Here is a 14,249-nt window from a genome sequence, read left to right on the forward strand (position 1 = left end):
TCTTAGTTTTCAAAGGAGAACTGGATCAACACCTTAAGGAAATAAAATGCAGAGCTACGGGGAAAGGGCGTGGGAGTGGGACTAGCCAAGTCGTTCTCAAAGAAGCGGCACTGGCACAATGGGTTGAATTGCCTCTTCCGTAATATAGCTATTCTATGATTCTACCTTCCCTCTGCTGATAGTAATTACCTCAACTTCCTCATTCTGATTAGCCCCTTGGTTTCCCTCTATTTCTGGTACATAATTTATATGTTCGACTGTGAAAACAGATAAAATATTTGTTCAACATCTCTGCCATTTCTTCAATCACCATGATAATTTCTCCTGTCTAAGGGGCAAATGTTTATTTAAGACACTCCCCTGCTTTTCATACACTTGTCTGCTTTCATATTCCTGATTGTTTACTCCCATATTCTACATTTTCCCTTTTTATTGAATTTTTGTTTGTCCTTTGCTTGCTTCTAAAACACACCTTACTACTATTCTTTGCAACTTCTTTGCCTCTTCTTTGCCTCTTCCTTTAATCTAATACCACCGTTAACTGCACTAGTAAGCCACAGACGGATTTTTCATGCTGAGTTTTTTTAAATGGAGTATATTTTTGTTGAATCTAGAGTGAAAATGCTGAATTGGAAGAGGATAAATTTCAGAGGTTGAGAACTGATCTATCCTGGGTAAATTGGATTGATGGATTGGCAGTCAAAACTGCAACAGGACAATCGTCTGCTTTTAAAGGAGAGTTGGTGCAGATATAGTCAAGATATATTCCCATGAGGGAAAACCGAGAGACAAAGTCTCTCCCTGGCTGAAGAAAGAGATACTGCCCAGGATTTTCCAGCCCCGTCATGGCAAGATCCGCTGCGGGACATTCAGCAGCCCAGCCAAAATTCCATTGACTTTTGGCAGGGCCAGACGATCCCAGCGGTGACCAGGACTGGAAAATCCCACGACAGAGTAAGATGAAGCGGAACAAGGGTGCATATGACAGACGTGAAATGGATAATAAAAGTGAGAACAGAATATAGGAAGTTCAGGAGGGAAGTACAAAAGAAAGTGAGGCAAAGAGAGAGAGTGTATCAGAAGAGGGTGGGAGCTAACAAACATGAAAATCCAAAAGTCTTCTATAGCTATATAAGTAGCAAAAAAGGTAGTAAGGGGCAGGGGGGGGGGTGGGAGGAGCAGGGCAATTAGGAACAAAAAAATCTACACATGGGGTCAGAAGGCATTGCGGAGATGCTATACAAGTACTCTGCATCTGTCTTTAATCAAGAAAAAAGATACAGTCCATGTCATAATGAAGAATTGTTGAGATATTGGATAGGCTAAAATTGATAGAGGAGTTAGAAAGGTTGACTGTACTTAAAATTGATAAGTCACCAGGACTGAATGGAATGCATCAGAGGATGCAGAGGGAAGTAAGGGTGGAAACTGGGGAGATACTGGCCATACGTAGTCTTCTAATCTTCCTTCAAGGCAGGGGTGATGCCTGAATACTGGAGAATGACAGATGTTCACACCCCTGTTTGGAGCAAGTGTAAGGACAAACCCAACAAGTCCAGTCCAATCAATCAATCAGTCTAACCTCAAAGGTGATAAAGCTTTTCAAAACAAATAACCCAGGGCAAAATTAACAGTCACTTGGACAAAAAGCCAGCCTGGATTTGTTAAAGCAAAATCAAGTTTAACTAACTTGATTGAGTTTTTGTTGAGATAACCAAGGGCTGAAGGTAATGCAGTTACATGGTCTATTCAGGCTTCCAAAAGGCATGTAATAAAGTATCATGTAACAGACTTGCCAGTAGAGTTGAAGCCCAATGAAAAAAGGTAACAGCAGCAGCACAGATACAAAGTTGGCTGACTGACAGAAAACAGAGAGGAGTGGTAAACGGCTGTTTTCCTGACTTTAGGAAAGTATCCAGTGGGGTTCATCTGGAGTCAGCACTAGGACTACTACTTTTCTTGATACACATTAATGACTTAGACTTGGGTATACAGAACACAATTGCAAAATGTGCAGCTGAAGCAAAACTTCGAAGCATTGTGATCTTTGAGGAGGATAATGATAGGCTTCAAGAGAACTCAGACAGGCTGGTGGAATGGGTGGACATGTGGCAGGTGAAATTTAATGCAGGGAAATGTTGAAGTGATACATTTTGGTAGGAAGAACAAGGAGAGGCAATAGAAATGAAAAAGGTACAACTCTAAAGTGGGCACAAGAACAGAGACACCCAAGGGTATAGTTGCATAAATCTTTGAAGGTGGCAGGGCAGGTTGAGAAAGTGGTTAAAGAGGGATAGACAGTCCTTGACTTCAGTAATGAAGGCAGAGAGTACAAAAGCAAGGAAATTATCATGAACCTGAACAAATGTGGCGTGCAATTATGATCTTCAACAAGAGAGTGAGTCTGACCATTTCCCTTCAAGATATATGCCATTGCCATAGCTGAATACCCACCATTGTCAACATCCTGGGAGTCACCAACTGACCAGAAACTCAACTGGACCAACCACATAAATACTACAGCTAATAGAGCAGGTCAGGGACTATGTGACAAGTAGCTCATCTCCTTCATTCCAATGCCTTTTTTAACTACTTATGAAGCACAAATCAGAAGTGTGATAGGATACTCTCTACTTGCCTTCTGAGGTACAGATACAACAATACTCAAGAAGCTCAACAACATCCAGGACAAAGCAATCCACATACTCAGCTGTGCAGCCACCATCTTCAACATTCATTCCCTCCATCACTACCATACTGTGGAGGCAATATACACTACCTACAGGTTGCAGAGCAGCAACTTACCGAAGCTGCTTCTGCAGCATCTCCCAAAATTGCAATCTCCATCAACTAGAAGGACAAGGGCAGCATGTGCAATGGAACATTACCAACTCCAAGTTCACATGCTGCAAGGTTAAAATCCAGGGACTCCCTATATAATAGCAGTCAGGGAGTGTCTTCACAACATAGGCTGCTGTGGCTCAAGAAGTTGGTTCGCCGTCATCCTGAGGGTAACCAGGGATGGGCAATAAATGCTGGCTTTGCTAGCAATACCCATATCCACACAATGAATAACCCCCCCAACTAAAATCCATTTATTGCACTAAAATTTGAGTGCTCTGCATAACCTCATTGTAGTCTATTGCTGCTGCACTTTATTACTTAACATTTAAGTTTTTTTTCAAAATTTCCCTCTGCCCTCAAAGACAGCATACACACTCTGCCAATGAAAGATTTTTGTTATGAATATATTTGCCTTCATTCAATTAAAAAGGAAATTCAAGTCCAGGTACAAAAGTGCATAAGAACCATTTCTGAAATAAAAAATTACAAACTGAAAAGGTTTACACCAGAACAGTAATTAAAGGAGTGACTCCATTGATTGTTCATTAAGAAACAGCTAAATAGTGAATAATTTATTCATATTTGTTTACCAAATTGTTACAAGAACAGAGGCTATTTTAAGAGGACAATAGCATAGTGGTAATGTAACTGAATGACTAATTTAGAGGCTCAGACTAATGCTCTCAAGGCATCAGTTCAAATCCCAACATGGCAGCTCGGGGAATTTAACTTCAATTCATTCATAAATCTAGAATAAAAAAAGCTGGTCTCGTTAGTAACATTTGTGAAACTACCAGGTTGTTGTAAAAAGCCATCTGGTTCACAAATGGCCTTCAGGGGTGATAATCTGCAGTACTTAACCAGTCAAGCCTACATGTGACTCAAAACCTATAGCAATGTGGCTGACTCTTAACAGACCCTCTGAAATGGTCAAGCAAGCCATTCAGTTGTATCAAACCAGACAGGCCACCCACATTTGTGCAAATGACAACCATCTTCAGCCAGAATTGCTAAGGGGACGATCCATCTTGGCCACTTCCTGCGATCCCCAGCATCATAGATTCTAGTCTTCTGCCAATTTGATTCACTCTACATGATATCAGGAAACAGCTGAACATTCTGTATGCAACAGCTATTGGCCATGACAACACCCCAGCTGTATTACTGAAGACTTGTATTCTAGAACTAGGCAGCCTTTAAGTCAAGCTGCTTCACTACATCTACCCAAAAATATCAAAAATTCTCTCATCAACAAAAGGAGGACAAATCCAATTTGGTCAATTACCAGCCTATCCGTCTACTCTTAATTATCAGCAAAGTTATAGAAGATGTCATTGACGCTGCTGTCAAGCAGCACTTAATCCGCAACAACCTGCTCACTCAGTGCTTGGTTTGAGCTCTGTCAGGAGCATTCAGTTCCAGACCTCATTACAGCCTTGGTCTGTAAGCATGGACAAAAGAGCTGGATTGAGGTGAGAGTGGCTGCTCTTGTCAAAAAGGCAGCATTTGGCCAAGTTTGGCATCAAGGAAGCCTAACAAAACTGAAGTCAATGGGAATCAGGGGGAAAATGCTCCACTGGTTGGATTCATACCCAACACGAAGGAAGGTGGTTGAGGTTACTGGAGAACCATCTTCTCAGTCCAGCACATCGCTGCTGGAGTTTCTCAGGGTAGAGTCTTCGGTCCAACCATCTTCAGCTGCCCTCCAACATAAGATCAAACGTTGGCTGATGATTGCACAGATTGTTCAGTTAGATTTGAAACACGTCAGATGCTTACAGTCCATGCCCACATGCAGCAAGGCCTAGACAACATTCATAAGAACACAATAGGAGCCAGGAGTAGATCATATGATCCATCGAGCCTGCTCTGTCATTCAATCTTATCATGGCTGATCTTGGGCTTCAACTCCATTTTCCAGCCTGCTCCCCACAGATCTTTAATTCTCGGAAAGACAAAATTCTGAAAATCTGTCTACTCCAGCCTTACACGTATTCAACAATGGAGCGTTCACAACCCTATAAAGAGAATTCCAAACATTCACAAACCTTTGAGTGAAATAATTTCTCCTCATCTCAGTCCGAAATAATTGGCCCCTTATCCTGAGACTGTGCCCTCGTGTTTTAGACTCCCCAGCCAGCAGAAACAACCTCTCAGCGTCTATCCTATAAAGCCACCTCAAAATTTTGTAAGTTTCAATGAGATCGTGTCTCATTCTTCTAAACTCCAAAGAATAAAAGACCAATTTACTCAGCATGTCACCATAGGACAACCCCCTCATCTCAGGGGCCAATCTAGTGAACTTTCGCTGTACTGCCTTCAATGCAAGTACATATTTTCTTAAATGTGGAGGCCAAAACTGCACATAGTATTCCAGATGTGGTCTCATCCAAACCCTGTGCAACTGTAGCAAGACTTCTTCATTCTTGTACTCCAATCCCTTTACAAAAAGGTCAACATGCCACTTGTCTTGCTAATTGCTTGCTGCATCTGCATGCTAACTTTCTGCGCGCCTTGTACAAGCACACCCAAGTCTCTTTGAACATCAACACTTAAAAGTTTCACACCTTTTAAAACATATTTTGTTTCTATTCTTATGACCAAAGTGAATAACTTTGCACTTCCCTACATTACACTGCATCTGCTATCTTGTTACCCACTTGCTTAACCTGTCAATATCTCTTTGCAGCCTCCATGTGTCCTCCTGGCAACTTACCTTCGCACCTAGCTTGGTATCATCAGCAAATTTTGATGCATTACTGTCCCTTCATCTAAGTCATTAATAATAGATTGTAAATAGCTGGGGCGCCAGCACTAATCGTTGTGACACTGCAATAGTCACTGCCTGCCAACTTGAAAAAGCTCCATTTATGCCCACTTTCTGCTTTCTATCCAATAACCAATACCGTGCTAAAATACTACCCGCAGCTCCATGAGCCTTTGTCCTTTATCTTGCCTATTAACCTTTTGTGTAGCACATCGAATTGTTTTGGAAATCCATGTATACTATATTTATTGGTTCCCTTTTATCTACCCTTCTGGTTACATCCTCAAAAAACTCTAATAAATTTGCCAAACAGGATTTCCCCTTAGTAAAACCACGTTGACTTGTTTTAACCATACTATGCTTTTCTAAGTGCTTTGTTAAAGACTTCCTTAATAATACATTCCAGCATCCTCCCTAACTGGCTTGTAGTTCATTGTTTTCTCTCCCCCTCCTTTCTTGAAAAGTGCTGTAACATTTGCCTACTTCCAATCTAATGGGACCATTCCCAAATCTAAGGAATTTTGGAAAATCATAGCCAGCACATCCACTGTCTCTGCAGCTCTCTCTTTTAGAACCCAGAGTGTAGGCCATCAGGTCCTGGAGATTCGTCTCAAGTTTCGCCAGTACTGTTTCTCTGCTGATATTAATTTCCTCACTCTTTTTAGCCCCTAGGTTACCATCTACTTCTGGTATGAAACTTGTTTCTTCAACTGTGAAGACAGAAAATATTTGTTTTCTGTCTGCAATTTCCTCATTCCTTATGATAATTTCTCCTGTCTCTGTTTCTCAAGGGCAAACAACTATTTTCTTCCTTTTTATAAATTTATAGAAGCCCTTGCAATCTGTTTTTATATTCCTGGCTAGTTGGCTCTCATATTCCATTTTTCCAATTTTATCAACTTTTTGGTGGCTTGTTTCTAAAACAAGCATCAGGCTCACTATTGTTGCTACTGTCAGAGTCAGGCTGTTAAGTGGGAAGTAACATTTGCGCCACATGATTACCAGCTCCAACAAGAGAGAATCTAACCATCTTCCTTTGATATTCAATGGCATTACTATTGCTGAATCCACCACTATCAACATACTGGGGGCTACCATTGACCAAAACTGAACTAGACCAGCCATATAAATACTGTAGCTAAAAGAGCAGGTCAGAGGCTGGGACTTCTACAGAGAATAACTCACCTCCTGACTTCTTAAGGTCTGTTCACCATTTACAATGCACACATCAAGAGCATGATGGAGTATTTTACACTTGCCTGGACGAGTGCAGCTCCACTGACACTCAAGAAGCTCGACATTAACCAATTCAAAGCATCACTACCTTAAACATTCATTCCTTCCATCACTAGCGCAAAGTGGTGGCAGTGTGCACCATCTGCAAGAGGTAATGCAACACCTTCCAGATGCACAACCTCCACCACATCGAAGAACATGGGCAGCAGATGCATGGGAACACCACAAGCTGCAAGTTTCCCTCCAAACTGCACACCACGCACCATCCTGACATGGAACTATATTCCTTTACTGTTGCTGGGTCAAAATCCTGGAACTCCCTTCCCAACAGCACTGTGGGTGTGCCTGGGCTGCAGCAATTCAAAGCAGTGGCTTATCACCACCTTCTCAAGGGCAACTAGGGATAAGCAATAATGCTGGCCTAGTGAGTGATGCCCATATCCCATGACTGCCCAAAAAAAAAAACAACTTCTACTACCTTGTCTAGAGAGCATCTAACCCAGGGGAATAGAGGAGAAGTGTAACAACTTGATCATTGCCAGGCTGAGATTAGTTTACTCAGCCTAGACCAGGGTCAAACCTGGAGTCCTTCTTGGCAGTATGACTCCAGCATACTACTTAATATATTTTATCTATATACTAATTAAAACAGCCCTTGTCTTAAAATCTCTGTTATTCAGTATGAGTGCCAAGTGGAACAATTGGAACTTTGATGTGACAGGAGTCATCAGTGTGTTTAACTTATAATTAATATTAAATAAACTGCATAACTCAAAATCCCAATCTGCTGTTCATCCTTACAGTCTAATGCTATTTCACTAAAAATAGACAGTTTTATTACTTCATTAGTACCACTAATTAAATAAAGGTACACATTAATATAGGGCAAAATTAACAACTGCAATCTTTACTATATGAGAAGTTAAATTACCATTATGAATAGGAGCAATGGTAAGTGCAATCAATACTATGCAGAGAATATAGCAATAACAATAATACTTTCATAACTACTATTGGAAAAGGATCATTTGAGGATAATCAAGATATCAGATGGCTAAATAATCACAGTTCACGAAAATTGCAAGTTAATAAAAATGTTCTACTTTCATATATTTATTTTGTTCTACTCTAGGAATAGTTATTTGGAAAGCTACAAAGAACATTCAGCACTGCGTGGGTCAATTATAGCACTTGTGCTATAATTATATACATATTTACAGTGAAAAGAGAGAAGTTATTGTTACCTGCTTTGGGTTATATTTGGATAGCACCCCATCTCCATGAAACTCCTCCAGCACATCTTTCAATTTCTTTGAGGAATCTGCAAATGAAATTTCATGTAAAATTAAAGCCACTCAAATGTTATTTTTGTCCTAGGCTTGAATTCTGAAATGCTGTGGCACTTCTTGTTTTGGCACTTCACATTCACAGTAGAGGAAAGTACATCAGCCAATCATCTGATATGGGTTGGTTGTCATTTCCTGAACGTGTTAAATGATAATTTCATCATAAAGAAAAATACATTTGGGGTAATTGGGTTCACGAACTGGGCTATAACCTGGTAGAATGGATCACTTGACTTTGTGGAATTTGCCCAATTTGTTTTCCAGTAATTTCACTGGTTGAAAGATTTGGGCAGCATTCCAATTGGCCAGGTTACCACCTAGGCAAAGCTGATAACCATGCCCCACAGCTTGTACAGTTGAATTGACATTAGATGTTTTACACAGTGATGCAAATGCTTTGATCCAACATCATCCTACATAGAAATCAGCATGTCACAATCTTATCAAAAGAAATTGCTATTTTTAATCATTTAATATAATCCAGTATGATTTAAATTCAAAGCTGAACTCCGTCATTTTTTTTTACTGTATTTGAACACTCCATCTGTGATTAAGAGCAATATGGGCAATGGCAACTTCAAAGCAATATAAAATTGACATGTTTTCTCCTTACTTAACCTTGGCATTTCACTGAAGCACTGAAAACACAAAGAGCAGCTATCAAAGTGAGGCTTGTTATTGTACTTGCACAGCACACTAATGATCTAGAGCTAATGGCCATCAGTAACAATAAGGAACCAAACAAATAGGTACAAATATTAAACACTCTCCCATTGACTTGAGTAGGACTTGAATAGGTCTGCTCATCCATGTTAACCATCCATAGTCAAGTGTCACTATCACGAGTTCTGAAAATTAAAAATGGGTTAATCGTGAATGCAAAAATCACACTCAAAAGACCATAAAACCACAGAGTAAATTAGCATATTTTGGTGTTGTCAACGTGAAAGATTATTTTCAATTCAAAATGAGATAAATTCCAATATAGGTAGGGTACCTAGAATCTGGCAACCTCAGAACTTGCCAGTTTTCAGAAAAAAAGCAGAATGCCTCAATTCAAACCAGAACGCCTTAATTCAGTGAATAGGGGACACAAAAACAAACTGATATGACTGCAAAGCACTTTTGATGAATGGCCATGTTGCTACTGATATTAATTCACTTCTCACACATTGGATATAATAACTCTTTCATGCCTCCCCCATCAGTGCACCCTGTTTAAAATGAGAATAGATCAATCAAATTGAAGATGATGTTAAAAATGCCCTGTAGTTGTAACTGAAAACCATGTTTTTTTTCATTCATGCAAGATTGTACAGTATTCTTCAGTAATGCTCTCTGAACTGACTTGGTCCAGCTGCAAGAAAGCAACCAGTGCCCATGGAACTGCCTTCTATTTGGGTGGCCTTATTGGTGACACCCTAAAGCATGAGCCTGTACTGTAAAAAGAATAGACATATGTCCTGATCCCAAGTAGAATACATAGCTAAATATTCTACCTCATTCTGCAAGAGTCTTTTGTTCTTCCTAGGTGAGTTCAACCACCTCTGTCACATCAGCACTGGATTAGATGGGGTCAATGACAGGCGCGTGAAGCCAATCAGTACTAAACCTTTCCGAGCTGGGTTGGGTGGGGTCAAGGTTCACTGGAGCATGGGAAAAAATGTCCTGTTTTCGGACACCACCAGTTTTCAGGTAGTTGTATTTGAGGTATCCTATCTGTATAAGCAATGTGGGTCACCGAATAGAAGCAAAAGGTATCAATCGTCAGTTAAGTTCATGTCAATCTCGAGTCAACTTTATACATAACTAACATGTGATCTTGTGAATTACATGCAAATTTAAGATTGTGTGGCATCCATCAAAAAATAGTAAATAAGCCTCAACAGAAACCATGTGTTAAATAATCAGATACCAAAATATCAAACTTCATTATACAGTCTGTAGGATTATAATTTTATTACAAAAACACTGTAGTCTTAGCTAAATCTCCATTACAGCTAGAATTATAGAATCAGAAAGCACAGGGAGAAGCCATTCACTCCATTGTGCCTGTTCCAGCTCTTTGAAAGAGCTATCCAATTAGCCCCATTTATCTGCCCTTCTCAACAGTCCTACAAATAAAGTGTAAACAAATGTTAATAAATACCAAATGCTTTCATATTTAATTTTTGTACTTCTCATACCCCTGCTAGCGGGCAAATTAGCTCTCACTCGATTTGCTGGTTAGATCTACTGGATCATTTATAATCTCCATCTGGAAAATTTGATGTTCAGAAAAAACTGAATTATTAATGAAATTAATTTAAGGCTAAAATATCAACAGCCATGTATTAATAATTTATCAAGACTCCTTTGTCACAATATATCATGACTTTGGATATTTTAGAATATTCCAGAGATAGTTATAATTAAAAAGTGGAAAATAAACAATAAGTGGAAATTCAGATGTAAGAATAGGCAATGACAGTCATAGGACATGAGTTGAAATTGGTGGATGGCTACTTTGAACATTAACAAAATGTTATTTACTTTTCTATTGCAGTCAAGGCTGAGTAGTGCAAGCTGCACCCAGGAACCAGTCAATACAAGGTAATTTCACCTTAATGAGATGTGAACTACAGTACTGAGCCTTTTTCTGCCCAGAGCATCCAGCACATTTAACACAGTGGCACTTTTTTTTAGATTGACAAGAACAGAAATGGTTTGTGCTTTTTGATCGCTGTAAACGTGACGGTTTAAGTGGTGGGGACTGTAGTGGACGCACACCATTGATCAAATGGTTAATGCTGGAAGTTGGATGTGCCAGTGTGGTGATGCTGGGCTGGTAGATTTCCCAAGATCTCAGTAGGTCTGCAATTTGTTGGTTCTAATCTCATTCCCAGAATTAATACAAGAGTGCATTATGTTGGCTAAATTGTAAATTCTTGGTTATCAAAAGGCATAACACATGCAGGTACATGTACTAAGTAGGCAAAGCCGAACAGGTGTCAGCCATGGCTCAGTTGGTAGCACTCTCACCTCCAAGTCAGAAGGTTGTGGGTTCAAGTTCTACTCCAGGACTTGAGTGCAAAAATCTAGCCTGACACCCTGTGCAGTAACAGCCCAACTGTTGGAGATGTTGGGCCTCAGTTTAGTGCTCTATTTGTCCTCTCAGATGGGATGTAAAAGATTGTATGGCACTATTTTGAAGCTTGGGCAGCTACCCTGGGATTTTGGCCAATATTTATCTCTCAAATCAATATCACACAAATGTATTACCTGGTCATTATCACATTGCTCTTCGTGGGAACATTCTGAGTGCAAAATAGCTGCTATGATTCCTACATTGCAATAGTGACTGTGCTTCAAAAGTGCCTCACTTTCTATAAAATGTTTTGTGCTGTCCTGTAGTCATCAAGAGCACCTTATAAATCCAAGTCTTTCTTTTCTTTCTTTAAAGTACCATTCATATGATGCCTATCATCGTAACCATCTACAAATGCTTAAGATGCAGTGATATTTTCAAAAAGCAAGAAAAGCATCATCATTTTTCTGATTTAAATGGAGGCACATTTAGCACATTGGATCACATATTCCAGCATTATCCCAAAATCACTTCCTATTGAGCAGCCTGGAGTGGATATTACATCTTAAGAACTAAGAATATAAACCTGCCGGTTGGCATTCTGCAACGCCAGAGCAGTATGATTACAAATAAACATGAAAGAATGAAGAGTGCAGGATGTGCAGAAGGGATGAAGTCCTTCATGCTAGCAAACTGGTAGTTTGAGACTGAATCTGAATCCCCTGCAGAAATTGGATGAACAGGAATGCACGTGAGACAGCGAAGGTGTACTGGGCCCATCAATGGCAGAATGAAATGACTCTTTTTAAAAGTATAATGTAAGAATGTGGTTGTAGAAATATAATTGGAATTGTACTGATCATGTGACATGTGAAGGGCTAAACATTTGCTACTGTTTCTTGAACCATTAGCTATATAAAAAAACAAAATTAATCACATTTTATGAAACAGAAACACATCACTGTGTAGGAACTTTAAATGTTGTGTAACCGGAACTCATGTCAACGTAACCATGACACTGTTGAAGACTTGATGGCATCCATTTTACTTGAGTTAGCAATGAAAAATGTTCAATTGCAATCTCTTGCAAGTTCCTAAATGGAGACAAGCGCAAGTGCCAGGAAAGAGGAATACTTTTCTCCAAAATCTATTCCATCAGGATTTTTTCACCCATCTTTTAAGGGCAAAGTTTATTGCTGATTAACAAATGCTGGTCACCAGTTTCCCAAAATCAAGGACTGCATTCAATAAATGGGAAAATACAGCCAGCTGCCTCAGTCATCACAGTTTTACAATAAGAGTTGACTGCCTCCTCTTAGCCACAATGGAACAAGAAACTGGAGACTGGTAAAAAGAAAATTCTAAATACTTCAGAAGAAATATAAGAAGTTTTCAAGACCTTGGCTCAAATTTTGGCCCCAATACTAACTTGAGTTCACGTTGGGAGTTGGGCAGTGGTGGTGGGAGATGAGGAGGAGGCATTAATGCTGTAACTAATGCCTTGTTTGTTCATGTGAAGGATTGCATTAATTTCCCTGTAGATTTGGCATCTCAGACACAGAGAGTCACAACCTTTGCCCAATTAGCAGGCTGCCCTCAGGTGCAGGGTGATATTGGTTGCACCCATATTACCATAAAGGCCCCAACTCAACATGCGGACACCTCTATCAATGGCAGGTCCTTCCACTCAGTCAATGATCAGGTGGTATGTGACCAAAATAAGGTTTTCCTTCATGTGTGTGCAAGGCGTCCTAACAGCTGACATGACTCCTTCATACTAAGCAGTTCCCAACTCCCTCAACTACTTCAACCACCAATACAGATCCATGGTTGGCTTCTAGGGGACAAGGGCTACCCCTTAAGAACTTGGATAATAACCCTCTTTAGTAACCCACAAATGGAGGCAGAGCACAACCAAAACAGCAGCCTCATTGTCACCATGAATGCCATCGAGCAGGCCATTGTCATTTTAAATATGTGCTTCAGTTGCCTCCATCACTGAGGGTTTTACAATATGCCCCAGCAAGGGTATCAAGACTAGTAATGGTGTGCTGCACGCTGCACAACATTGCACAGCGGAGGCGCCTGGAAATCAATGACAGTGACGCCATGGGCACAGCTCCAATCTTTGAGGAGGAGGGAGATGAGGAGGAGGAGGAAGACCCTGTCCAAAATGGTTGAGGGTGAGGAGGCCGCCAATGGCAGAGCAACTGGAAGGCATGGCCATGTAGCCAGGAGTGCAGGAGGAGATCATCGCCTGACAGGTCCTTGTGCAAAATAGATTCTCATTAGGTCCTCCGATGTCACAATTGCCATCAGCCAGTACAATGATCATGGGGATTTCAATATGCAGGTAGACTGGGAAAATCAGGTTGGTAGTGGATCCTAAGAAAAGGAATTTGTGGAATGTCTATGAGATGGCTTTTTGGAGCAGCTTGTGGTGGAGCCCACTAGGGAACAGGCAATTCTAGATTTAGTGATGTGTAATGAGGCAGATTTGATAAGGGAACGTAAGATGAAGGAACCCTTAGGAGGAAGTGACCATAATATGATAGAAATTACCCTGCAATTTGAGAGGAAAAAGCTGGAATCAGATGTAACGATACTACAGTTGAATAAAGGCAACTACAGAGGCATGAGGGAGGAGCTGGCCAGAATTGACTGGGAGATGAGCCTAGCAGGAAAGGCAGTGGAACAGCAATGGCAGGAGTTTCTGGGAGTAATTTGGGAGACCCAGCAAAAATTCATCCCTAGGAAGAAGAAGCATACTAAAGGGAGGACGAGGCAACCATGGCTGACAAGGGAAGTCAGGGACAGCATAAAAGCTAAAGAGAAAGCATACAATGCAGCGAAGAGCAGTGGGAAACCAGGGGATTGGGAAGCCTACAAAGACCAACAGAGGACAACTAAAAAAGAAATAAGGAGGGAGAAGATTAAATATGAGGGCAAACTAGCGAGTAATATAAAAGAAGATTGCAAGACTTTTTTT

At 40.4% G+C, this 14,249-nt stretch overlaps 1 protein-coding gene across 9 annotated transcripts in view; it reads right to left on the minus strand.

The window, feature by feature from the left end:
- Window positions 1–14,249, minus strand: part of LOC121284866 (diacylglycerol kinase beta) — a 695,944-nt gene that overhangs the window by 544,988 nt on the left and 136,707 nt on the right. For all 9 annotated transcript variants that reach the window (XM_041200699.1, XM_041200700.1, XM_041200703.1 and 6 more), the window contains one exon: window positions 8,092–8,168. In XM_041200699.1, coding sequence (XP_041056633.1) covers window positions 8,092–8,168 — 77 coding nt within the window. The remainder of the gene's footprint in view (window positions 1–8,091; window positions 8,169–14,249) is intronic.

The sequence above is a fragment of the Carcharodon carcharias genome, chromosome 12 (genome assembly GCF_017639515.1).
Source record: "Carcharodon carcharias isolate sCarCar2 chromosome 12, sCarCar2.pri, whole genome shotgun sequence".
Taxonomy (NCBI): Eukaryota; Metazoa; Chordata; class Chondrichthyes; order Lamniformes; family Lamnidae; genus Carcharodon; species Carcharodon carcharias.